Source organism: Tubulanus polymorphus, chromosome 7 (genome assembly GCF_964204645.1).
Source record: "Tubulanus polymorphus chromosome 7, tnTubPoly1.2, whole genome shotgun sequence".
Classification (NCBI taxonomy): domain Eukaryota; kingdom Metazoa; phylum Nemertea; class Palaeonemertea; order Tubulaniformes; family Tubulanidae; genus Tubulanus; species Tubulanus polymorphus.
The window spans coordinates 704,544-730,966 of record NC_134031.1 but is presented as its reverse complement, the minus strand read 5'-3'; the positions used below and the strand labels follow the sequence as shown (position 1 = coordinate 730,966).

At 41.2% G+C, this 26,423-nt stretch overlaps 2 protein-coding genes across 6 annotated transcripts; one reads left to right on the top strand and one right to left on the bottom strand.

Annotated features, from left to right (window-relative positions):
* The first annotated feature begins 100 nt into the window (after positions 1–100).
* On the top strand, positions 101–24,012 carry LOC141908723 (protein SCAI-like). Of its 5 annotated transcripts, XR_012619627.1 has the most exons (17): positions 101–519; positions 3,252–3,347; positions 4,451–4,537; positions 4,617–4,715; positions 6,026–6,061; positions 9,813–9,909; positions 10,933–11,184; positions 11,818–11,940; positions 16,747–16,927; positions 17,840–17,936; positions 18,014–18,095; positions 18,283–18,355; positions 18,445–18,618; positions 19,052–19,152; positions 19,376–19,390; positions 20,404–21,199; positions 21,313–24,012. XR_012619627.1 is itself a non-coding variant. In XM_074798884.1 (16 exons), the coding sequence occupies exons 1-16, from the start codon at positions 398–400 to the stop codon at positions 20,545–20,547; spliced, it is 1,779 nt and encodes a 592-aa protein (XP_074654985.1). In that variant the 5' UTR covers positions 101–397; the 3' UTR covers positions 20,548–24,012. The 5 variants fall into 5 exon arrangements, 4 of the variants coding, with proteins under 4 accessions (XP_074654985.1, XP_074654988.1, XP_074654987.1 ...); XM_074798884.1 differs by having other exon boundaries at positions 20,404–24,012; XM_074798887.1 differs by lacking the exon at positions 6,026–6,061 and having other exon boundaries at positions 20,404–24,012.
* A 573-nt stretch (positions 24,013–24,585) lies between these two features.
* Positions 24,586–25,872, bottom strand: LOC141908938 (transmembrane protein 141-like). Its single transcript, XM_074799235.1, has 4 exons — positions 25,807–25,872; positions 25,353–25,419; positions 25,066–25,266; positions 24,586–24,945 (listed from the first exon to the last, which is right to left on the bottom strand). The coding sequence occupies exons 1-4, from the start codon at positions 25,852–25,854 to the stop codon at positions 24,899–24,901; spliced, it is 363 nt and encodes a 120-aa protein (XP_074655336.1). The 5' UTR covers positions 25,855–25,872; the 3' UTR covers positions 24,586–24,898.
* Positions 25,873–26,423: the final 551 nt, after the last annotated feature.

Below are 26,423 nucleotides of genomic sequence, written 5' to 3'. Positions count from 1 at the left end.
AGCGATTGGCGAATGACGACTATCGAATGAGGCTCTACTGGTGCTGCCACCATCACTTCGCAGCGGAAGACGAGCGAACTAATGACGTCAGTGGTTTCCCTTCATACCAACCAGGAAGTGAATACAATACACATAAACAATAATATCAGCGGTGTAATTACTGAAATACAGTAACCAGTAACTAGTGTAACTAGTTGAAAGGGATTAAAACGATGAACAAGATCGGATAATTATTATTAGTGCTGGAATCGTCTGTCGTGTAAAAATACCGACGAATGCGAGGCTTTGAGGATAGGATTTATTTATAACCCGATGTTTGTTACTGTTCCCCTGCTGCTGCTGGCCGGGTCCTGCTGATTGCTGAGTGAGGGTGTTACTACTGGTGCCGCTGCCGGAGATGTTAAGATCCGCACAATCAAACTCTAACATCGACATACAGATGGATGAACATGAAAAGAAAATAGTCAATGAATTTTGTCATCTACTTGAAAAATCTAAACAGTTATTTAATGGATTAAGGTAGGACAGCTAAGGCTACCTCCTATATATGTGTTTAACTTGCAGTTCAGTCTTTAGTCTGAAACGGCATGACAGCGGTTAATTGTCAATACCAGACCAAGACCCACCATAGTTAGCCGCTGTAGTCCCTGACCTAGTAGTAGACAATTCAATAGTCAGTGGACAGAGTTAATAGACATCATATAGACACTCTAATGGATACACAGTACAAGTTGCAGTTTTGACAAGTGACATGTAGACAGTGAGGAGAAGACAGTAACACAGTAGAGTCACAGAAATAGACAGCAAAGACAGTAGAGATCAGACAGTAGTCACAGAAATAGACAGTATCAGACAGTCGTCACAGAAATAGACAGTAAAGACAGTAGAGAGTAGACAGTTTCAGACATTAGTCACAGAAATAGACAGTATCAGACAGTCATCACAGAAATAGACAGTAAAGACAGTAGAGATCAGACAGTATCAGACAGTAGTCACAGAAATAGACAGTATCAGACAGTCGTCACAGAAATAGACAGTAAAGACAGTAGAGATCAGACAGTTTCAGACATTAGTCACAGAAATAGACAGTATCAGACAGTCATCACAGAAATAGACAGTAAAGACAGTAGAGATCAGACAGTATCAGACAGTAGTCACAGAAATAGACAGTATCAGACAGTTGTCACAGAAATAGACAGTAAAGACAGTAGAGATCAGACAGTTTCAGACATTAGTCACAGAAATAGACAGTATCAGACAGTCATCACAGAAATAGACAGTAAAGACAGTAGAGATCAGACAGTATCAGACAGTAGTCACAGAAATAGACAGTATCAGACAGTTGTCACAGAAATAGACAGTAAAGACAGTAGAGATCAGACAGTTTCAGACAGTAGTCACAGAAATAGACAGTATCAGACAGTCATCACAGAAATAGACAGTATCAGACAGTAGAGATCAGACAGTATCAGACAGTAGTCACAGAAATAGACAGTATCAGACAGTAGTCACAGAAATAGACAGTATCAGACAGTCATCACAGAAATAGACAGTAAAGACAGTAGAGATCAGACAGTATCAGACAGTAGTCACAGAAATAGACAGTATCAGACAGTTGTCACAGAAATAGACAGTAAAGACAGTAGAGAGTAGAAAGTCAGTATCAGAGAGTAGAGATTAGACAGCAGTATCGGACAGTAGAGAATAGACAGTATCAGACAGTCGTCACAGAAATAGACAGTAAAGACAGTAGAGAGTAGAAAGTCAGTATCAGAGAGTAGAGATTAGACAGCAGTATCGGACAGTAGAGAATAGACAGTATCAGACAGTCGTCACAGAAATAGACAGTAAAGACAGTAGAGAGTAGAAAGTCAGTATCAGAAAGTAGAGATTAGACAGCAGTATCGGACAGTAGAGAATAGACAGTATCAGACAGTAGTCATAGAAATAGACAGTAAAGACAGTAGAGATCAGGCAGTATCAGACAGTAGTCACAGAAATAGACAGTATCAGACAGTTGTCACAGAAATAGACAGTAAAGAGAGTAGAGAGTAGAAAGTCAGTATCAGAGAGTAGAAATTAGACAGCAGTATCGGACAGTAGAGAATAGATAGTATCAGACAGTAGTCATAGAAATAGACAGTAAAGACAGTGGGTCTGGTTTGATTATCATTTATCTAATTATTATATGTATTTCATGTATAATTCAACAAGTTGATGATGATTTATATCAGTATTTTAATAATTCACACTCACATACACAACACCATACACATCACGCCTGTCCAACCTCCCTGGACGGTAGTGACAGGGAGGTCAAACCTCCCTACACTACACCATACACATCACGCCTGTCCAACCTCCCTGTCGCTACCTACACAAAATCACACTACGCCTGCCTGCCTTGTCGCTACCAGGATGGTCCAACCTCCCTGGACGGTAGTGACAGGGAGGTCAAACCTCCCTACACTACACCATACACATCACGCCTGTCCAACCTCCCTGTCGCTACCTACACAAAACACACTACGCCTGCCTGCCTTGTCGCTACCAGGGTGGTCCAACCTCCCTGGACGGTAGTGACAGGGAGGTCAAACCTCCCTACACTACACCATAATACACATTACGCCTGCCTGCCTTGTCACTACCCTTATCAGTCTCTCTCTGGGCTTTTCTTCTGGTTAACCTGTCAGGTCAGCTAGTATTCATGCTGTTCTAGGGGTAACCCGTAAGATCAGCTGGTATTCACACTGTTCTAGGGGTAACCCGTAAGATCAGCTGGTATTCACACTGTTCTAGGGGTAACCCGTAAGATCAGCTGGTATTTATACTGTTCTAAGGGTAACCCGTACGTTCAGCTAGTATTCACACTGTTCTAGGGGTAACCCGTAAGATCAGCTAGTATTCATGCTGTTCTAGGGGTAACCCGTAAGATCTGCTGGTATTCACACTGTTCTAAGGGTAACCCGTACGTTCAGCTAGTATTCACACTGTTCTAGGGGTAACCCTTAAGATCAGCTTGTATTCACTCTGTTCTAGGGGTAACCCGTAAGATCATCTGGTATTCACACTGTTCTAGGGGTAACCCGTAAGATCATCTGGTATTCACACTGTTCTAGGGGTAACCCGTAAGATCATCTGGTATTCACACTGTTCTCGGGTTCCCCTTGAGTTATCCATCATAAAAAAGAAATGTTCAGTAAAATGATTGTAATTGTTTATGATTTAATTTAATTGTATGTATTTTTTAGGGATCTGCCTCAATATGGGCACAAACAGTGGCAGTCTTATTTCGGTCGCACATTTGACGTTTATACGAAATTATGGAAATTCCAACAACAAAACCGGTAAGTGTAATTAATAATGTTCATTCAGAGCCTGATTAACGATAGATTATAGGTAATGAGAGGCTTTTAAACTCTTATTTAAACAATTCTGATTTTTCTGGGTCCTGAGTTAACGTCGAAGCCCGGAGATGAAACTGATCAGCTCTCGACGCGAAATTGCATTTTTTCTTGTACATTTCTTTCTGCTTGTTACATTTTTCGGGAACCCAATATGCAGCCTTAAACGCGTGGCTACTTTTTCCGAAAAATGCTGCGACCTTTCTGTTTAACCCCGATTCCCAATTTTACTGGATCCACCTCTCGTTGCCCTTGCTACTATCAGTCGGTAGGTGACAAATCCATGAAATCGATACCACGAGATTAGGATGAGATTTGTGTCTCATCCCGTTCCCTGGACCTAGTCCCTGAGCTCGTGTATATATATATATATATATAAATCCAAAAAGCATGTCGTCGTCATCGCGTTGCTGTCTATGTATGCGCATCGATTAGATACTACCGGTTACCACGGTAACCAATTCCCGTATGTGTCAGACGTCGTCGTTGGTAGTCGAGATGCAGTGTAGTCTCCACGACAACCGTGGCATCATCATCCAGACTCTCTCTCAGTTCGGGCTGCGCGAGGAGTTCACACATATTCATCACATATTGCGCTGTTGTATATCATAATTTCATGTTCAACTCGATTCTTGATAAATTCATGCCAAGTAGAAAAATGTTACTGCGGCAATTGAGGATTCCTCGCGTGTGACGTTTGACGGTCCACCAGGAAATGGCATTCCGCTCCATTCACTTCTCGAGTCGACCCCTGTTACAAAATAAAAGCGTTAACTATCTTTACCTATTGACTAAAATTCATAAGTAATGAGACGAGTAGTACTATATAGGTTAACTAGTTTATTTGACGCACAAGCTTTCGCTTCTAATATAGGCCTATAGAAAGAAGCTTCATCAGGTGAATGAGTGATAAAGCTACTATTCATTAGAAGCGAAAGCTCGTGCGTCAAATAAATAGTTAACCTACACAGTACTACTCGTCTCGTTACTTATTTTGAACCTGGTTAACACGGCTACTCTACTAAAATTCATGCAATTTTTTACAGACAAATTTTGGACACAAAATATGGCTTAAAACGATGGCAAATAGGAGAAATAGCCTCGAAAATTGGGCAGCTTTATTATCATTATTAGTAAGTATTTGAAACGATGAAACGTATGAAGAGACGACACGGTTTAATTGAACGACATTCTCTCTACTCCTCATTATAGTTTACGAACCAGTGAAACGAACTATCTCAATGAATCATTCTCATTTTATTCGGCTATTAGAATGAGGGCTTATTATTCTAAAGCGAGTAAAGAAGACCGGTATGTACTCCTTCTTCTTCTCCTCTTCCTTCTCCTTTGTTATCTCTTATACATTCAATAACATTTTTAATGAAATTTGTGTCGATCTAAAAAACTGATTGATTATAGATTGATTCTAAAGCGCAGAAGTATTTTGTATGATGGTTTGACATATGTCAGCGCCCCCTAGTGGCTATATTGTGTATCTGAGCGCCACCTGGTGGTCGTTTCGTGTTTCAGAGCCACCTGGTGGTTTTATAGTGTGTCAGAGCGATACCTAATGGTTTTTTCATACATCAGCGCCCCTAGTGGGTGAATAGTGCATTGAGCAATACCTTATGATTGTTCCATACATCAGCGCCCCCTAGTGGTAACGGTTGGTTATTTCATGGCCTGTTAGTAGTTATTAATTAAAGTGACATTATTATCAAAAATTCATGAAGATTTAGTCTTAATGAATTTTTTACATTTTGCATGTTGTGTTGTGTGAGTGTGGTATGTGGGGGTTTGAGTGGTATGAGTGTGGTGTGGTATGTGGGGGTTTAAGTGCTATGAGTTTGGTGTGGTATATGGGGGTTTGAGTGGTATGTGTGTGGTGTGGTATGTGGGGGTTTGAGTGGTATGTGTGTGGTGTGGTATGTGGGGGTTTAAGTGCTATGAGTGTGGTATGGTATTTGGGGGTTTGAGTGGTATGTGTGTGGTATGGTATGTGGGGGTTTGAGTGGTATGTGTGTGGTGTGGTATGTGGGGGTTTGAGTGGTATGTGTGTGGTGTGGTATGTGGGGGTTTGAGTGGTATGTGTGTGGTGTGGTATGTGGGGGTTTGAGTGGTATGTGTGTGGTGTGGTATGTGGGGGTTTGAGTGGTATGTGTGTGGTGTGGTATGTGGGGGTTTGAGTGGTATGTGTGTGGTGTGGTATGTGGGGGTTTGAGTGGTATGAGTGTGGTGTAGTATGTGGGGGCTTGAGTGGTATGAGTGTGGTGTGGTATGTGGGGGTTTGAGTGGTATGTGTGTGGTGTGGTATGTGGGGGTTTGAGTGGTATGTGTTTGGTGTGGTATGTGGGGGTTTAAGTGCTATGAGTGTGGTGTGGTATGTGGGGGTTTGAGTGGTATGTGTGTGGTGTGGTATGTGGGGGTTTGAGTGGTATGTGTTTGGTGTGGTATGTGGGGGTTTGAGTGGTATGTGTGTGGTGTGGTATGTGGGGGTTTAAGTGCTATGAGTGTGGTGTGGTATGTGGGGGTTTGAGTGGTGTGTGGTGTGGTATGTGATGTTTCTACTGGATAAGACCCGGTTGTTTAACGCATATATATTTATATTCTGTTCTCTTCAGACATGCTAAAGGGTTCACATCCAGTTCTACTCAATTGTAAGTTTTAAATTGTGCTGTTTAATATTATTGTAAATCGTTGTCAGTTTGGCTATGGGTTAATCCGCTCGCTTCAAATCACCCCGGACATCATCAGTTCTTATCTATTATTTCGCGTTTATTTATTTTTCGATGTGCTTCTATCCGGTTTTCTGCGACACTGCCGGCGCCGGTGCTGAGCAGTGCTGCCATCTATAGACAGTAGTTCTAGTTGGTAATCGTATTATGTTTGGTGTCGGTTATTAAGCGATAAATCGAATTCTCTCGTGATTTTGAATATCACCGAACGTCGTGAATCGTGAATCACGAATCACACGTAGATTCTCTATTCCTACACTCTATGATTTATCTAGTGCTAAATGTATTTTCTCAAATTTTTGATGGGATTTTGTTTTTCTAATGTAATTCGAGGTTTGCTCTTTGTTCCGTTGAATCACTGATAGTTGATATATTACAAGATCAGTTTTCAGAGGGCTAAATTCTTACTTGTTTATAGATTTAAGATTTGTTCTTTTTTGTCGGCATTTTTGTTGTTGTTGTCGTATATTTGAGTGTTTTTATTTTCAATCGGTTGACTGGTTGTTTAGAATCCAGGGTTCTAGCCGTATTCAGGCAGCAGGAATAGTGATACATGGGTCAAATCCAGGATAAGGAGACTCACCACAGCCTACCCTCACTCACTCACTCACTCACTCACCACAGCCTACCCTCACTCACTCACTCATTCACTCACTCATTCACCACAGCCTACCCTCACTCACTCATTCACTCACTCACTCACTCATTCTATCCATGGCTTACACTTTGTAAATTGAATCGCGAATAATTAAGACTAAAAAATTATGACGTTTGGGATTTTGACATATAATGTACGCACTAATCTAAATAATGGCTACCAGAATTTTGAGATTAATCATAATTTTGATTGGATAGCAATATTTAAACGTGGTGAGATATGCGATGCGTGTAGCTGCAGTAAAGACTGGTGCTGTCACTCCTTAGTTCCAGGAATTCCTATTACCAGTTCACAGTCTCTCGCCGCATTCTACACTTCGTTCTACGTTAGATCTGTATCTGACAAAAAATCAATGAAAACTGGAATCATTATCGTTGTTAGAACACTTGAACGCACGGTGCCTACATCGGAAAAAAAATACACAACTAAAATCATCAATGAATGAATGATTTCTCAATAGTATGAGATGGAAAGGGAGATGGGGTGAAGTAGGGTGGAGGGGGAATCTGAAAGGAGATCGGGGGGAGAATCTGAAATGTCCTGGTCTCAAATTTCAAGAAAATTTGTATGAGGCAGGCAGTGACTGGGAGGGGATGTGCCTGGGAGTACACAGTCAATGAGGTTCATATTATACATGCATAATTCAGTATTAGAGGAGGACAGTTTGATGATGACTTTGTCATCCTATTTGTGTTGTTTAATATGTAAACGTGATGATTTTATTGATATATCATTCTTACTGAGGGGGGGGTTAGAGAGGGGACTACTACTGCTGCTGCTGCTGCTGCCGCTGCTGGTTCTGGTTCTGCTGCTGCCACTGCTGCTGGTACTGGTACTGCTGGTGGTACTGCTGCTGCTGCTGCCGCTGCTGGTTCTGGTTCTGCTTCTGCCACTGCTGCTGGTACTGGTACTGCTGGTGGTAGTGTGGCTGCTGATGATACTGGTGCTGCTGCTGCTGCCAGTGCTGGTGATACTGCTGATGGTACTGGTGCTGGTACTGGTACTGCTGGTGGTAGTGTGGCTGCTGATGGTACTGGTGCTGCTGCTGCTAGTGGTGCTGCCAGTGCTGGTGGTACTGCTGATGGTACTGGTGCTGGTGGTGGTAGTGCTGCTGCTGCTGCTGCTGCTGCTGCTGATGGTACTGGTGCTGATGGTGGTAGTGCTGGTGGTGGTAGTGCTGGTGGTGGTAGTGCTGCTGCTGCTGATGGTACTGGTGCTGGGGCTGCTGGTGGTAGTGCTGGTGGTGGTAGTGCTGCTGCTGCTACTGCTGATGGTACTGGTGCTGGGGCTGCTAGTGGTGCTGCTGATGGTGGTAGTGCTGGTGGTGGTAGTGCTGATGGTGGTAGTGCTGGTGGTGGTAGTGCTGATGGTGGTAGTGCTGATGGTGGTAGTGCTGGTGGTGGTAGTGCTGCTGAACAATGGTCACATGAACTGCATGATTATTAGATGCTAAACTACAGTGTTTTCATCAAGCTGCTGTTCAGTCACTGCTAAGCTTACATTTGATTAATTTCTTCTAACTGATAAAACTGGTGCCCTACACATTCAAATATAACTCAGTAATTCAAATGTCTTATCATGGAATCTGATAAACACTAGTCCACCACAGATATGTAACTATATGGATGTTGTCTGTGTTGATTGATTGATCAGTGAAGGTCAGTATAAGTTATTGATCTGAAATCAATATTTGATGAGATTCATTCACTCCTTCCTGTATCTCACAGTATATACCAGTACCACCAGTAATATTCACTCAGGTCATCTCTACCGGTCAGTCAGTCTCTCTACCGGTCAGTCTACTGGTCACTACCAGTCAGTCTCTACTGGTCACAGTCTGTCTGTTAATCTCTATCAGCCAGTCTCTACTGGCCAGTCTCTCCATTGGTCAGTCTATCTATTGGTCAGTCTATCTACTGGTCACCCTCTCTACTGGTCAGTCTCTACCAGCCAATCTCTACCAGCCAGTCTCTCTACTGGTCAGTCTCTCCATTGGTTAGTCTCTCTACTGGTCAGTCTCTCTACCAGCCAATCTCTACTGGTCAGTCTATCAGTTAATCTCTACTGGTCAATCTCTACCAGTCAATCTCTCTACTGGTCAGTCTCTACCAGTCAATCTCTACTGGTCAGTCTCTCTACTGGTCAGTCTCTCTACTGGTCAGTCTCTCTACTGGTCAGTCTCTCTATTGCTCAGTCACTCTACTGGTCAGTCTCTCTATTGCTCAGTCTCTCTACTGGTCAGTGTTCTGGTCACCCTCTCTACCCATCAGTCTACCTGTCCATCTCTCTACTGGTCAGTCTCCACCGCCAAAATTTAGAATTTTTTAAAAGAATGAAAGGCATTAGTGGTGGTAGTAGTGGATAGTGGTATTGGTAGTGTTTGGTATTGGTATTGGTAGTGTTGGTGGTGGTAGTATTAGTAGTGGTAGTGGCATTGTTGGTATTGATATTGGTAGTGTTAGAGGTATTGGTAGTATTGGTATTGATGTTGGTAGTGTTAGTGGTATTGCTAGTGTTGGAAGTGGTAGTATATGTTGAAGGGGGTTAATACTGTATTTCATGCACAGTCTGCTGCTGATGTAATTACACCGCAGACATATCAATAATTACCAAACTGTTTCAGCTATCTGTGAACTGAGTGTCAATTTCAATCAACATTATGGAAATTGTTATCAAGGGGTTACTTAAACTAGTAGCAGGAGACTGGGGAGGGGGAGGGGGGTATCGGAAATTGTCATCCAGTAATATATGTACTGTAGATAAAATCTATACTATCTTGCGGCTAGGTCTAGTCTGGTCTGGTCTGGTCTGGGGATGTCTTAATGTCTCAAAGATGAACACAGAATAAAATGAAAGAATCCAATAGATTTTGATTTTGTGATGGAGTTTATATTCTCCTACTGGTCTCGCGCCACCGAACCCCCCCTCCCCCAGTATCCTCCTACTGGTCTCGCGCCACCGACCCCCCCCCCACGATGAGAGACTTTATTTATAGATATTTGTTATTATTTTCAGACCGGATTTAATGGTGAAGAAACTACGTTACTATGCAAGGTTTATAGTTGTCTGTTTACTGCTCAAGAAAATGAAATTAGTGAGAGATTTAGTGAGGGTGAGTTGACATCTACTAGTCCAACTGGAGGATCCTCACAACAGTAGGCTAGTCACTAGTCCAACTGGCGGATCCTCACTGCAGTAGGCTAGTCACTAGTCCAACTGGAGGATCCTCACAATAGTAGGCTAGTCACTAGTCCAACTGGTGGATCCTCACAACAATAGGCTAGTCACTAGTCCAACTGGAGGATCCTCACAATAGTAGGCTAGTCACTAGTCCAACTGGTGGATCCTCACAACAGTAGGCTAGTCACTAGTCCAACTGGTGGATCCTCACAACAGTAGGCTAGTCACTAGTCCGACTGATGGATCCTCACAACAGTAGGCTAGTCACTAGTCCAACTGGTGGATCCTCACAACAGTAGGCTAGTCACTAGTCCAACTGGAGGATCCTCACAATAGTAGGCTAGTCACTAGTCCAACTGGTGGATCCTCACAATAGTAGGCTAGTCACTAGTCCAACTGGTGGATCCTCACAACAATAGGCTAGTCACTAGTCCGACTGATGGATCCTCACAACAGTAGGCAAGTCACTAGTCCAACTGGAGGATCCTCACAATAGTAGGCTAGTCACTAGTCCAACTGGTTGATCCTCACAACAATAGGCTAGTCACTAGTCCGACTGATGGATCCTCACAACAATAGGCTAGTCACTAGCCCAACTGGAGGATCCTCACAATAGTAGGCTAGTCACTAGTCCAACTGATGGATCCTCACTGCAGTAGACTAGTCACTAGTCCAACTGGTGGATCCTCACCGCAGTAGGCAAGTCACTAGTCCAACTGATGGATCCTCACTGCAGTAGGCAAGTCACTAGTCCAACTGGTGGATCCTCACAACAGTAGACTAGTCACTAGTCCAACTGGTGGATCCTCACCGCAATAGGAGGTCAGCATTTGGATAAATTTTCATAAACCTAAAGCAAACTGTTGATCTGTGAATTGATCTGACCTTAAACCCATCTGAGTTAGATATTTATATACGCTACAAGACGTGCTAAATTCTGAACTAATTATTTTAGGAATTAGCGAAACAAATAGACGACTACACGACGACATACGACCCTGAGGATCAGTTAGAATGGTCGCTGGTTTTAGGTGAAATACGTGCGTTTATTGAAGCTGATAGTACGATCAGTGTAATAGACATCGATTCATCGGCGATTGTTCTATCTCATCGTTTAACACCGTTAAACACCCCGCCGTTAGAGAAAGGTACCCCGGTTTATCTGACCCTACAGGAGATTCTGATCGTAGGAAACTGTCACGACCAGGTAATTATTGTCAACTGACTGACTCCGCTCAAATACTATTAACTCAGATATTACTCTCAAGTCAATAGATTCAACTTGAGCGGAGTCTACTGTACCATCCAACTTAGATATTACTCTCAAGTCAAAAGATCTGACTTGAGCGGAGTCTACTGTATCATCCAACTCAGATATCATTCTCAAGTCAAAAGATCAGACTTGAGCGGAGTCTACTGTACCATCCAACTCAGATATCACTCTCAAGTCAAAAGATCAGACTTGAGTGGAGTCTACTGTACCATCCAACTTAGATATCATTCTCAAGTCAAAAGATCTGACTTGAGCGGAGTCTACTGTACCATCCAACTCAGATATCACTCCCAAGTCAAAAGATCTGACTTCAGCGGAGTCTACTGTACCATCCAACTCAGATATCACTCTCAAGTCAAAAGATCCGACTTCAGCGGAGTCTACTGTATCATCCAACTCAGATATCACTCTCAAGTCAAAAGATCTGACTTCAGCTGAGTCTACTGTACCATCCAACTCAGATATCACTCTCAAGTCAAAAGATCTGACTTCAGCTGAGTCTACTGTTAACATCTGATTTGATCTGTTGTTTGTTAATATTGATTGAATGATGAATTTCGATTCTAGGTGAAGTTCAGTGAATTAACTCTAGATATGTTTCGTATGTTACAAACACTCGAACGAGAACCGCAAGAAGATTTAACCAATCAAATTTATGACGCTTCACCAGCTCCAGGTCGACCACCATTTGTAAGTATCGATCGTAGGGATCCCTCAACCCCCTCAACCCCCTCGACCCCCTCAACCCTACCATGCACTATTCATGCTTTTATACCCAAAACCTATTTCGTATATAATGCTAATATTATTTTCAACCCTTCGTGAAAAGATGGCTGCCTCCATTAATTCCCTTATGACATCATACATCAATAATCATATTACATGTACCTGTTATACGGTTAAACTTCAGTTTGTCATCTGAAGTCATTTTGGAGTCCTGATTTGTATTTCCAATTCAATTTACTAAGATTTCTCATTGATATAACAATTATCACAACTACGACAAACTGAGAGTTTCACTGTATCTATCGCAGGGTGGCGCCACTGACATTCAAAACCTGGAAAACACAGGGAATTCGGATAATGCTATTGACCTGGTGTTTCTTTATCAGTACTTGATTCACTAGATTCACTGAAAAAGAATTGTAACATTTCTAAACCTAGAGATTTCTCTGAATCACTCGGGAAATTTTGTGTAAACACATGGAAAAACTCGAGGATTTGTAAATGTGAGGAAAGAGGGCGCCATCGTGTATCAATCAGTATTTGGATTAGTGATCTATTTGAGGTGATGATTCTGTTGTTGAAGGGTTTTACGTATATATATATATATATGATTTATTCTATAGGGAATGCGTTCTGTAATGATACGTGTAAGTAATAGTTGAACATCTATTCATTTCTATAATACTGAGATCGTACTGTTAGATCATTCACCGGTCGTCCCTCCCCACACTCCCCCTTAACCTGCTCCCTCTCCCCTTAACCTGCTCCCTCTCCCCTTAACCTGCTCCCTCTCCCCTTAACTTGCTCCCCACACTCCCCCTTAACCTCCTCCCTCTCCCTCATTAACCTGCTCCCTCCTTTATCTGCTCCCTCTCTCCCCCTTGTCCCTCTCCCTCTATCTAACAGCCTCTCCACTGCTCCCTCCACCCTCTCCACTGCTCCCTCCAGCCTCTCCACTGCTCCCTCCAGCCTCTCCACTGCTCCCTCCAGCCTCTCCACTGCTCCCTCCAGCCTCTCTACTGCTCCCTCCAGCCTCTCCACTGCTCCCTCCAGCCTCTCCACTGCTCCCTCCAGCCTCTCCACTGCTCCCTCCAGCCTCTCTACTGCTCCCTCCAGCCTCTCCACTGCTCCCTCCAGCCTCTCCACTGCTCCCTCCAGCCTCTCCACTGCTCCCTCCAGCCTCTCCACTGCTCCCTCCAGCCTCTCCACTGCTCCCTCCAGCCTCTCCACTGCTCCCTCCAGCCTCTCCACTGCTCCCTCCAGCCTCTCCACTGCTCCCTCCAGCCTCTCCACTGCTCCCTCCAGCCTCTCCACTGCTCCCTCTAGCCTCTCCACTGCTCCCTCCAGCCTCTCCACTGCTCCCTCCAGCCTCTCCACTGCTCCCTCCAGCCTCTCTACTGCTCCCTCCAGCCTCTCCACTGCTCCCTCCAGCCTCTCCACTGCTCCCTCCAGCCTCTCCACTGCTCCCTCCAGCCTCTCCACTGCTCCCTCCAGCCTCTCCACTGCTCCCTCCAGCCTCTCCACTGCTCCCTCCAGCCTCTCCACTGCTCCCTCCAGCCTCTCCACTGCTCCCTCCAGCCTCTCCACTGCTCCCTCCAGCCTCTCTACTGCTCCCTCTAGCCTCTCCACTGCTCCCTCCAGCCTCTCTACTGCTCCCTCCAGCCTCTCCACTGCTCCCTCCAGCCTCTCCACTGCTCCCTCCAGCCTCTCTACTGCTCCCTCCAGCCTCTCCACTGCTCCCTCCAGCCTCTCCACTGCTCCCTCCAGCCTCTCTACTGCTCCCTCCAGCCTCTCCACTGCTCCCTCCAGCCTCTCCACTGCTCCCTCCAGCCTCTCCACTGCTCCCTCCAGCCTCTCTACTGCTCCCTCCAGCCTCTCCACTGCTCCCTCCAGCCTCTCCACTGCTCCCTCCAGCCTCTCCACTGCTCCCGACAGCCTCTCCACTGCTCCCGACAGCCTCTCTACTGCTCCCGACAGCCTCTCCACTGCTCCCTCCAGCCTCTCCACTGCTCCCTCCAGCCTCTCCACTGCTCCCTCCAGCCTCTCCACTGCTCCCTCCAGCCTCTCCACTGCTCCCTCCAGCCTCTCCACTGCTCCCTCCAGCCTCTCCACTGCTCCCTCCAGCCTCTATCCTAAAACCGGCAAATGATCTCACATCGACTTTCATCAAACTCAATCATAGAATTCATTTTTTATACCAACTATTTCCCTATAATTTTAGCTCTTTTTTTAATAAACATTGATGTGAATTTCATACATAGATTCCACATTGTGCATGTGACGGATTGGAATTTCTCGTAGAATTTTCATTCGAAATTTTTGATCTCTTCATGTTCAAATGTCAGAGTTAGTCTTTAAAAAATGTCAATTCATTTATTTACTGGAACTTGTTTGTAGGCGGTGGTAAGGAACATGATTCTGTTATACAAAGTTTAAGGATGTGTTTTTGTGGTATATATTTTTCTGATCCAATAAACTGAATTAGTTTTGGTATTTGTTATATTTAATTAGGGATATCACAGATCTGGTAGCACGTCCAGTTTACAGGTATCAAATTGCTATCAATGTGTCGATGTAGTTTTGTTTTATTCCATTCCTCTATATCTATAACAATAATAGTACGGCCGACTTCAAACTCATAAAGTAGTGGCGGTTGTTCTAAAAGTTGGTTAAAGTTTACCGATGGATAAAAATTGAGATTTTGGTGTAAGCATCGTGTTCGTCCTGAATGAACTATTTGAGTAACTGGTCTCCGATGGTTAACGTTTCAGCAACCCCCGCCCTCTTCAAATATTCTAAAATATTGTTGTAAATGAATGTTTCATCCGAATCGTTTTGTGTATAATTTACTGAACTGAATCAGTCTGATATATTTCACTGAGTTATCTTGTTTAAGTTTTTAAGGCCCACACACACTAGAAATGTGACGATTACTTATTTCTTGTTTTTTTGTTGTTTGTGATCTCTTTTTTTAAGTTGAAAATAATTTCATTTCTTTCTTTTCCTTTTATTACATGAACGATAGCAATGGGTAAGAATTATATATTCTATATATGAGACAGTCTAGGGGGAGGGGGAGGGAGGGAGGGAGGGAGGAGGGAGGGATGGAGGGAGGAGGGAGGAAGGGGGAGGGAGGGAGGAGGGGGTGGTGGTGTATTTATGTTTTAGTATGCGTGGTAATGTTGTTATTTAAGTCTGGTTTGGTTCGGTCTACTAGAGGGCGCTGGCTGGTTACTTTCTTCGTCTATATTTATTTTTCAAGCGCGTATTAAGTTTAGTTTATACAGTAGAACCTTGTTACGTGACAAGCTTACAATTTTTATACCTAGTAAAACAATGTATTTAGTTTAATACCAGATATAATGAACTATCGGTTGTTGAAAACAGATTTTAACGAGGTTCCACTGTATTTCACTAAATCTAAATTATGAATTTAGTTTTGAATGCGCGGCAGTGGTAGCTGTCTGGTGTAGCATGCGGTCATACTGTTCTAACGGTTCACATGCTTTCAAATCATAAAATTCTTCTTTTTTTAAATTTGTTATGGATTTTATTGAGACTTTCCTATTGTTTATTTTTGTAGCCTCCTCATTCATTGAGTAGTGAAAACTTGGTAAATGAAAGCTGCTAATATTCGATGTATTTCAATCATTCGATCACAAGTTAATTATGTATTTTCTCCACAGTTAACTATAAATTAAAGCGCTCAATTCGTCCTCACAAATGTTACGTGGCTTTTTAGGACAGACTTTTATTCTTCAGTTTGTTGTTCTGTAAATTGCATGAATTAAACTGGGATTCTGTACTAAACGTCGATATATCTAAGGGCAGATTTAGAAGTTAAACAGTCAGAATTCAAATGTGCCCTTCAAAAAACCAGGATATTTTTTTGCGATGAAAATCTAGAAAAGATTTTTTAAAAAAATCAAAATCAGCCCTGAAAAGGAAAAGAAAGTCTCTTATTATGCCTATTCCTATTTCTAGGTCCACCCCTTCAAGAAATACTAGATCCGCCCTTGCACCTTACGGTTAATACCACACTATGTCTAAACTCTGAAGATTTGTCAATTTCAACTGTAATCGATCATTGTCTACGGCCATATCAGCATCATAATGAAGGCTACTCATGCATGCACTGCTCACCAGCATGCTTCCATTTCCTATTGCAATTAGGATGAATTGCTGGACGCATCAGACCAGTGTTCATTCGATTCAATAAACATCTCATGTGCGTGTAGACAGATCTGTATTGTGTCCCTTCCTTCATTTACCTCATATCATCAACTTACAGATTTAAAACCCGTTTCCACAGCTGTTTATCAAACATTAGTTAATTTCAAAATTAAGTAGTCAAATTTGCTCAGGGGCCAGTTGCACAGTCGTGACTTAAGTCCAAAAGTAGTCTTACATCTTAAGACTGGTCTTAAGTTGTTAGATTGGCTATAGAACTAAGTTGGTCTTAGACTGGTCTTAAGTCTAAGGCATGACTGTGCAACCGGCCCCAGGTCATGATCCGATAAGTCGTCACATTACTGAATGAAGTCATCTCTAATTTCAGTATTTCCAATTTGTTTTTCCAATTCAATTTACTGGTTATTTAGTGAAGATTCTGTTATAGTATATATAGGGCTATATAATCAAATGAATTATTATTATTATCACTAAGTTTCGGCTTCGTGTTGTGAAAACAATATCTAGATTTTAACCCCCTCCCCTCTACACGGTGCGTACATTCACGACGGATCTAATATTTCATTGACATTGTTTCAGGAAAACAGCGATAGAATAAACAAACGCGATAATCCTCATAAATATCTACTGTATAAACCGACGTTCTCTCAGTTAAACGCGTTTCTAGCGTCAGGATTTAAAGAGTTACCTCCGAACGCGGCGATGTTACTCTACGTTTCAGCAGACGGATCGATCAGAAACACAAAACATGGCGACGATCGTAAGTGTTTTCAATTCTCGATAGTTTTATACTAATTTAACATGGATTTTTGTGAAGATTTTGTATCACGAGTGAAATGAGACATGGGTGACTACAGGGACTCATGAGACATGGGTGACTACAGGGACTCATGAGACATGGGTGACTACAGGGACTCATGAGACATGGGTGACTACAGGGACTCATGAGACATGGGTGACTACAGGGACTCATGAGACATGGGTGACTACAGGGACTCATGAGACATGTGTTACTACAGGGACTCATGAGACATGGGTGACTACAGGGACTCATGAGACATGGGTTACTGCAGGGACTCATGAGTCTATGGCTATAGGCCAGGGACTCAACAGTCTATGGCTATAGGCCAGGGACTGAACAGTCTATGGCTAGGCCAGGGACTCACTAGTCTATGGTTAGGTCAGAGACTCAACGGTCTATGGCTAGGCCAGGGACTGAACAGTCTATGGCTAGGCCAGGGACTCAACAGTCTATGGCTAGGCCAGGGACTGAACAGTCTATGGCTAGGCCAGGGACTGAACAGTCTATGGCTAGGCCAGGGACTGAACAGTCTATGGCTAGGCCAGGGACTGAACAGTCTATGGCTATAGGCCAGGGACTGAACAGTCTATGGCTAGGCCAGGGACTGAACAGTCTATGGCTATAGGCCAGGGACTCAACAATCTATGGCTATAGGCCAGGGACTCAACAGTCTATGGCTAGGCCAGGGTCTGACTAGTCTATGGTTAGGCCAGGGACTCAACGGTCTATGTTTAAACCTGAAACTCAACAGTCTAGTATGGTTAGGCCAGAGATGTACAGTCTTTCACTAGTCTCCTCATTAGTGGAGGAGGTTGACATTCGTTGTCTACTGTTTGTAATCATTATGATTACAATGATTATATATTGTAGCTGCGTATGATTACGGAGGTGTAATCACAAACACAAGACGTGAAACTGATATTACTAACAAAAACAAACGACCTGGAAATCTGAAAGACATGCACTGGTAAGTGAGGTGTGGTAGGCAGGAAGGTAAGTTAACTGTGAGGGTTGTTATTATCGGAATGTATTATGTAATTGTAGCGTGCATCCTGGTGACTTATATCCATACACGAGAAAACCATTGTTTTTGATAGTTGACAGCGACAATAGTTCGGTTTATCAGGTGAGTGCTGTCTGTCCGGTTGTCTCTTACTGCCCGCTATTCGGGATCCAGTTCCACGTATACTCAGTTATATTTCTCTCAGATTTTGACTGCAGAGCTGGGTGTTGACTACTGATACTCTATATATCAGTCACTATCAGTGTGTGCGTACCACTGCAATGTTTAATCAGTGTTATATATTTTTCAGGGATTCCCGACTATGTTTGGACAGCCAGTTGTATGCTTACTGTCACCTGAACAGGTGCCGACTACCATGCAAGGTAACGGTGAAAGCTATGAAATTGTTCATATGTTATACACGTATCATAATAATATATACTACTGATATTGTATTGTATTTTTATCGCAGATCAACATCAGAAAGGCAATTTATTCACGATGTTTTTACACAGTCCACTGACGGCATTTTGTTACATATGTAACATTATCGACATACCAGTCGCGATATGGGATAAATGTCAGGCACAAATAGATAAATTTCTCGCCGAAGCGAGTAAACTGGTCACTCGATCGAGGACTATAGGTAAATATCATCTAAATACTCTCCCGCAGCATCCCGTAGAAATCTCTGAAATGTTCTGACGTCACTCGCTTACAAAATGCTATTTCTTGAGGGTTTTTCATCGAATATTGAAAACTATAAACTTCCTCGGGACGTTGTACATTTATTCCTGATCGTGTATGTCAAATTTGACCAGCCTCTAGGTGACATGGCTTCAGAGAACTCTGACAATTTATCCCCAGTTCAAGATAGATTCCAATTTACAGTCCAAGTTCATTATCTATTGTTATATTACATCATTGATTTGTATTACATTATTATTGAGAGTCGAATCTTAACTCGCACAACTATTGACTTGGATTCAGTGCCTCACTTTGTTAGGGATCTGGTTCTGGTACACAACTGGTTGCTGCTCTCTGATAGTTTTTACACTCTGATTTGTATCTATTTTCAGATCACTCTTACATTCAATTTTTCGGTGATGATTTCCTACGACTTCTAGTTCTAAGATACATCTTCTGTTATATCGTATTGCGGCAGCATCGCGGTTTTAAGGTACAGTACTCACTCGCCTCGGTACTCACTCGATCCCTCTCCCCCTGGTGGATTCATCGCACACTAGTCGTTATGTCTAAAGCACTGTCTGGTAACAGCCACACACGCTTTGTAAACACAACCGCCAAATCTGCTTTCATCATCAGTCTCCTCTTCCCAAAATCATCATCGTTTGTCGCTGAATGTTTAGATGGTATTTTTTTTTGTATTTTGATATTTATAGCAGCGTGGATACAAGGTAAAACCTCCCGCTCCTCCTCTCTCTCCTCCCTCTCCTCCTCTCCTCCATCATTCTGTTATTTGTTACGTACATTTGTTAAATTATGTTTTAATCGTTATTTGAAACATTGCATTAAACGGACTTCGTCCAAATTACCTACAGTCAAATCATCATTTGGATAAGTCGTCACATTACTGAAGTCATTTCTATTTTTGAGTCGCAATTTGTATTTCTAATTCAATTTACTAAGTGTAAGTCTTCATTTTGATAAGTCATCTATATTTGGAATTCAGGGTCTGCAGTCGCTTAAAAGTTGGTTAAAGATAACCGCTAGATGAATACCATAGAAACGATGAATTGTTAATTGTCACTATGTTAACTATCCACTGGTTAACTCAAAACAACTTTTGAGCAACTGGGTTCAGTTTCACGAAAAAGTTTTTAAGCCTAAAACGGTAAAGTTTGAATTGTTGTCCTCATTGAAAACATGTAAAACCATTGGCAATTACACCAAAAATTTGAGTTTAACTTTTTCGTGAAACCTGGTCCTGCAGCCCTTATTTATTAAGTGTAAGTAAAGAACTAAAATCAAATTTGATTCGAGTTCTTTGGTGTAAGTCATCATTTTGAATAAGTAGTCAACACATAACGATCATCCGAATGATAAGATAAAATCCCACTATTTACAGATTAAAAGAATTTAAAAACAAGAATTTATTCATTAAATCTAAAATATTTAAAAGACACGACGTGTCGATCTCACCCTAGAGATCATCGTCAGGTGTGTTTTAAATATTTTAGATTTAATAAATAAATTCTTGTTTTTAAATTCTTTTAATCTGTAAATAGTGGGATTTTATCTTATTATCCGTTCACCACGTTTGAGTGTGGTTATCGTTCGATCATCCGAATGACTTCAGCAAGAGTTTCACAGTATTCGTTAAACTTGTGTAGACTTTTACTCGTCTCAATAGATGTAAAAATCTTCCTCGTACAATAAACAGTAAATATGAGGTGTTATTGTGTTGTAGGGTCCAGCGTTTTATCCAAGCTGTCATCCACCGATACCCGATAACGAAATACTAGATCATCCACTACTGCATAAGATCATGTTAGATTTAGCGTCTGTGTTGGAAGTTCGAGGTCTGTTCGCTGATATCGGCGAAACCGATTGATTGAAAGAACTTGCATGGTTTTCATTGGGCTAGATGAACGAAGAAGTCACTAATCTCACCGATAGAGGGAAGCACCGGCTAGTCATGCGGCGACTGGAATCGTTTATTTCGATGGTTTATCGCGAGTGAGTTTAGTCTCATGCTGTAGAACCGGTTTGTGATTAGTAGATCGATGATGGATGATGTATATATATACGTATCACATGTAGAGAAAGTTTATTCAAAGAGATTTTTCAGTTTTTGAAGCGATGTTTGTTGAAAGGACGCAGGAAGCGACACGGCATTTCTCCGCTAAATTTTCAATTCACGCGCGAAAAAAACGAAAAGTTTTTAACACGTAATAAAACTATTTGCAATGACGACGACAAGGATACAACGGGACGATATATGAATGAGGCTTGGGCTAGCGTTGTCTAGCCCATGACCCATGCAAGACGCGTAGGAAGCGTCCATGAATTGACAGACGGTATGACGCTCGTAATAAAGTGTACATCAACTGATGAATTGAGTAAGCGTGGTCAGGATATGATATGATATCATGGGTTATGATACCGGATAAAGGTTTTGACGTTACAGATCGAGGGGGTCTCCCTTAGACTTCCCTAACACCCTCTAAATTTTGAATGCCCCGTTTATTTCGCGGTAAAAAAAGGTACATTGTTGTTGAAATGGGCTTTCACTGTCTGTAAAGACACAATTCTGGAAATTCTGGAGAATGTTTCTGCCATTTTCTTATTAATTTGCCCCATGTAAATTCTTTTTAAGAGCCTCAGATGTTTATGCATGCCTGGTTGAGTAAGAGGATGGCCTCTGTAAGAAGATATTATCAACACAACCATCAAAAACATTACACACAATGTCCTCTATGTACACGTATATGATACATATTGGATACATAGAGTTCCATTAATAACACGTTCATAAGTTCAATCCTGACCAAACCGCTGCTCTCGAAGGAACGCGACCAAACGCTTGTTTGTATAAAGAAACTACGTAATCTTCAAACGATAGTTTTATCTTTTCCAAAGTTTAATCATTTATAAATAATCCATGAATCTCGTGTATATGATGAGAGTTGAGTTGTTCGCGCTCTCTCTGATCGCGTTCATCTATGTATACGAAATATTATTAATAATAATATAAATAGTTTTTATCATCGATTCATAATAAATAAATATCGCAATCAAATGATTGGTAGTAATATATAATATATATCTTATTTCCTGCGTGCGTAAATGTATTCTATTATTCTATGATTGTTTATAATGTCTGATCACGAGCGTTGAGCTCAGTGTTTTCAATGTCGCTAATAATATTCAAAAAAGTGTCAAATCAATGTCGAATTTTCCAAAGTTTACAATAATGAGGATCACGTTAGAGAGTGTTTATTAATTAGGTTCACGAGATGTAGCTAGGACTCGATCTCCGTAAGTAGACCTTATTTACCGATATCATGCATTCCACACCTTCAAATGACAGGGGTCGGTCGCATAGTCGTGGCTTAGACTTAAGACCAATCTAGGACCAACTTAGTTCTATATCCAATCTAACAACTTAAGACCAGTCTTAAGATTAAGACCAATTTTGGACTTAAGTCACGACTATGCAACTGATTATTCCTTATTGACGGATATTGCGTCTATTGTTACACATGCCTCCATCAGATCACCATCAACCGTGACAATTATTTCAGATAGCAGCTTACACCTGGTGGTCAGTTTGACGTCAAATGAATAAGTTCTAAAGCTCAGTAGTAATTCATATAAAATGTACCGGTACACCTTTCGAGGAACCCTGAGTCCGTGTTGCAAAGATATTAACAGTTTCCTTGAGCTAGTAGCTTATCAACTATATCCTTATATTTTTGGGGCCGGTTCAATAGTCATGGATTAGACTGGTCTGAGACCAACTTATTTCTATATTCAATATATAGACCGATCTTAAGATTTGAGACCACTTTTGGACTTCAGTATGGACTATGGACGCGGTCCATGAAGATGAGTGACTTATTATCTATTGATTTAACACGGACTCAAAGTGTTTGAATAAACACTCTCTATATTGTGAATCCATCATAAATACTGTCAATATTCGTATGTGTTATTTCTATATCGGTTGAAAATTGTGTTAATTACTACATTCCAATAGTAAAAATATTGATAATTTCTCATTTCTTTGTTTTTACGTAGATGTGTAAGGTGTATATATGTTTGATGGTGACATGAGTCACTGTAGTACATGTATTACATGTCTGTTTGTTCGCAATATACAACTGGATCCAGTTCCACAGTTCTGTGTAAAGATTTGACTCATTGTAAATGAACTAATTTCAACTCAATAGTTAACTCTATAACTCACAACTGTGGAACCGGGTCCTGGATTTTGCTCGCTTAAAATTCAGCAATTGAAAGTTTTTAACCGTAGAGAACCCGGCCTCCTTTCATGCTTGTACTTGAGATGAGTGTTTTTAGAAATTCTCTACGAATTCATGTAGTTTTTTTGTCCAGTGTTTTTATCACTTGTAATAACGATGTTTACACGATATGTTTCTATATAATTCTAAAATTCCTCATTTTGCTTTTTGTAAAAAAAAGCTTTTTTATGTAGTTTTTAAACCTATTATTTGTTCTATAGATTTTTCCCGATATATTTTGTAATTGTGTCGATTGTGCATGTGTATTTTTTAAAGATATTTTATCCATTTTTTGTAAACTTTTATTAATTAATTTCATCGATGTGTATGATTTTAAATGCAGCTATTATAGTTTCAGTCAGTTTCTCTTTGTCAGTTTCAATTCCAGCGTTGAAAAATACATCTCTAATAAACTCTGAATGCATTTAGTCCTGACTATGAATTAGTAACTGCCTATATTATTAGATCTCATCGTTTTGAAATTCAAACTTCGGTCTCGAGATTTAGTTGCGCGAACTTTCAGCGTCTGTTTCTTTGACAGGTCTGAACATGGAGCAAAATGTTGTCGATACTTGAAAAAGATGTTTATAATAAATACAGTTAATTGCGCTGTACTTGGAAGCATTTGAGACTGCTGTAAATATTTCACCGAATTGAGAATCTGTGAAATACCATAGAGAGTGACCGAAAAATCTGGATTGTCATCGCATGAATTTTAGATATTTGTCACAGAATCAGCTCGGTGGTAAGCGCCATCTGTTTGCTGTATGTTTTCTGAATAGATTCTAGTGAAATTCACTCTCAAGCGCTTGACCAAGTAAGGATGAGTCTGCTGTAGTTTGTACAATTTAGCATCCACTTCAACCATCAATTTCAATTTATTGAACTGGAACCTTGTAGGATGAAATATGTTTGTTTTTCTGGTTGATATGTGCAAGACATTTCTCATTGTTATTGTGTGTGTTTCATTTTATTATATATACATTGTACACAATGTGAATTCATGTACAAGTTTTATGGAGTTTCAGTCTTTTCAAATCCTCCTTCATTCCAAAAACATGACAAACAAAAATATAATGTCTTTGGTTGTTAAATAAAATAAAAAAGGCAAATCTGTTTAATTTGTGGCGTCCTCTATCGCTTTATTCGGTAAAATTGATTAAGTTCAAATCCATTCTTTAGAATCCAGAATCTGATTCCTCAGTTATCGGCATTTGAGTCAATATGTTGCCAATGAACTAATTCAAGTTTCGAGCAACAAATGTGCAACTTGGTTCTGAAGTATGGAATTGGATTTTAGAAGTGTGGGACTGAATCCTGCACTGTGGATCTGAGTTCTGAACTGTGGCTCCTGGAGCTGGTGGAACTGAATCCTGCACTGTGGAACTGAATTCTGAACTGTGGAACTGAATCCTGCACTGTGGATCTGAGTTCTGAACTGAGGCTCCTGGAGCTGGTGGAACTGAATCCTGCACTGTGGAACTGAGTTCTGAACTGTGGCTCGTGGAGCTGGTGGAACTGAATCCTATGGAAGTGGGTTCAGCCAGATGAACAAAATATAACATAACCTACAACTTCAAAACTTTAACATTTATATTATATAGAAAATACATTAATTTACACGATGATGTTGTATACAAGATTCTCAAACTAAGAAACAGAAGAGATCAGAGAAATATCTGACTTACAAATACAAGCCAAATTCAGGATAAGTTGTCACATTACTGAAGTTGTCTCTATTTTCGAGTCTCAATTTGTATTTCTAATTCAATTTACTCAGCGTTAGTTGTCATTTAGATAAACCATCTACACAACTATCACAACTTAAACAGTGCATTCAACTGATAATCAATTGTTATATCAGTCACCAGTGAGTGGGTATATCCTGGTGTCGGTTCAGTTAGTCACGCGTGGACTCCTGATTCACTGGATCCCTGATTATCTTTCCGATTCTGATTCCGTTTCCGATACTTGTTTTAATCGTCCTAAAACAAAAGAAAAACCAGGTTTATTTTTAAGTCCAACATCATACAACCAATTGATTGGTTGTTACGATGTTGATCGGGCACAAAGTGATTGTGTATTTAAATACACACTACTATTACCTCCCCCTGGTGTCAGATTAGTGTATTTATCCTCTAAAACGAGCCACATTTCCTGACAGTTTTTAGTCTCATGTCGTGTAGTTGCGTAAGACCCAGCGGCTCCTATCAGGAGCGATGAAAGGAGAATCACTTTACGATCGATTCCACCGATCAGTCTCCTCTTACGAACGAACTCCTGCGCTAAATATGAACCGGCAAATCCTGAAATATTCGTTACATTTTAGATAAACCCCCGTTTCTGAAACTACCGGCGAGATTGGAAAGATTCTAGACGACTATGAACTTACCAGCGAAAAAAGTCAATATTCCTTTCATGAAAGCCTGTGACTGACACTTGGCATAGGTACGATAGTGCTGAAAAACATAAACAAGTGTGACCAATACCTGATCTTAGCTAGCCAACCTACCCTGGGAAATCAACAGACTCAGCATGATTTGGCTGAAACAGCGGAGCGTTTGTATTGGGTAGGTGTCGCAGTCAACAACACTTAAAGTTGGCCCACTAGCCCATAGTTCAATTGGTAACCGGTTCTGGTCCTTATCTTTAGTGGTAGTAACCTGTCTGTAGTGGTCCCATCCGATTTATAAAGCTTACCAACTAACTAAGCCTAAAAGTAAGGAAACAATTCACTAAACTAGCCCCAGAGTTTAATACCTAGCCCGCTTGGATTGGGCAGTCTTGGGTTGGTTTCTGGGGGTGTCCAAAGCCGACATGACGGGCAAAACGGTGCTGAAACTTACCGGGAACTTTTTCGTAGCTTCTTCTGCAACTTGTTCTAAATTATTCATTTTGACAGCTGAATAATAAAATCCATTTGTATTTGAGTTTGATATTACGCAATACCGAATTCAATTTGATTTTATTTAATACTAATTTATTCTAAAAAAAACTCCCAGATTTATATAATAATAATTCTAATTATCGTTTTTATTTGAAGACATTTGATCCGAAATTTGCAGAGAATAAAATCGGCAATGAGAGTGACTCTGGCAGTCATGTATAACTACGTAACGGAACAATAAAGAATTAATTGAATTGAAAATTGTATCGATAGGACCGTGAGGTGCTGCCGCTTTGCATATCGATAGCGGAGTTTTTAAACACTAACATGAACACTGCCTCTGGCAATCGATATGCTACGCAATTCAATTCAATTCTAAATATATTCTACTGAACATCAGTTATAGGCCCCACAAGAAACATCTTTGCAATATGAAATGACAGAAAAATACTTGCCACTAATTATGCGCCACCTGCATTCACAGGCAGAATAGCTGAGGCCGGCAACCACGGTCAGTCTGGAAGGGCAAAGAAGGAGACCTTCCAGTGGGCTTTGACAAAGCGAGGTGCGGCCGCC

What these genes read in the sequence shown, in the direction of transcription:
- LOC141908723 (XM_074798884.1), top strand. Translation starts at nt 398, where the DNA reads ATGTTAAGATCCGCACAATCAAACTCTAACATCGACATACAGATGGAT. An exon ending in AAATTCCAACAACAAAACCG is followed by an intron (nt 3,348 to 4,450) that starts GTAAGTGTAATT and finishes AATTTTTTACAG; the next exon opens with ACAAATTTTGGACACAAAAT. An exon ending in CTCCAGGTCGACCACCATTT is followed by an intron (nt 11,941 to 16,746) that starts GTAAGTATCGAT and finishes ACATTGTTTCAG; the next exon opens with GAAAACAGCGATAGAATAAA.
- LOC141908938 (XM_074799235.1), bottom strand. Translation starts at nt 25,854, where the DNA reads ATGAATAATTTAGAACAAGTTGCAGAAGAAGCTACGAAAAAGTTCCCG. An exon ending in AAGCTACGAAAAAGTTCCCG is followed by an intron (nt 25,420 to 25,806) that starts GTAAGTTTCAGC and finishes TATGTTTTTCAG; the next exon opens with CACTATCGTACCTATGCCAA. An exon ending in TAATCTGACACCAGGGGGAG is followed by an intron (nt 24,946 to 25,065) that starts GTAATAGTAGTG and finishes CTTTTGTTTTAG; the next exon opens with GACGATTAAAACAAGTATCG.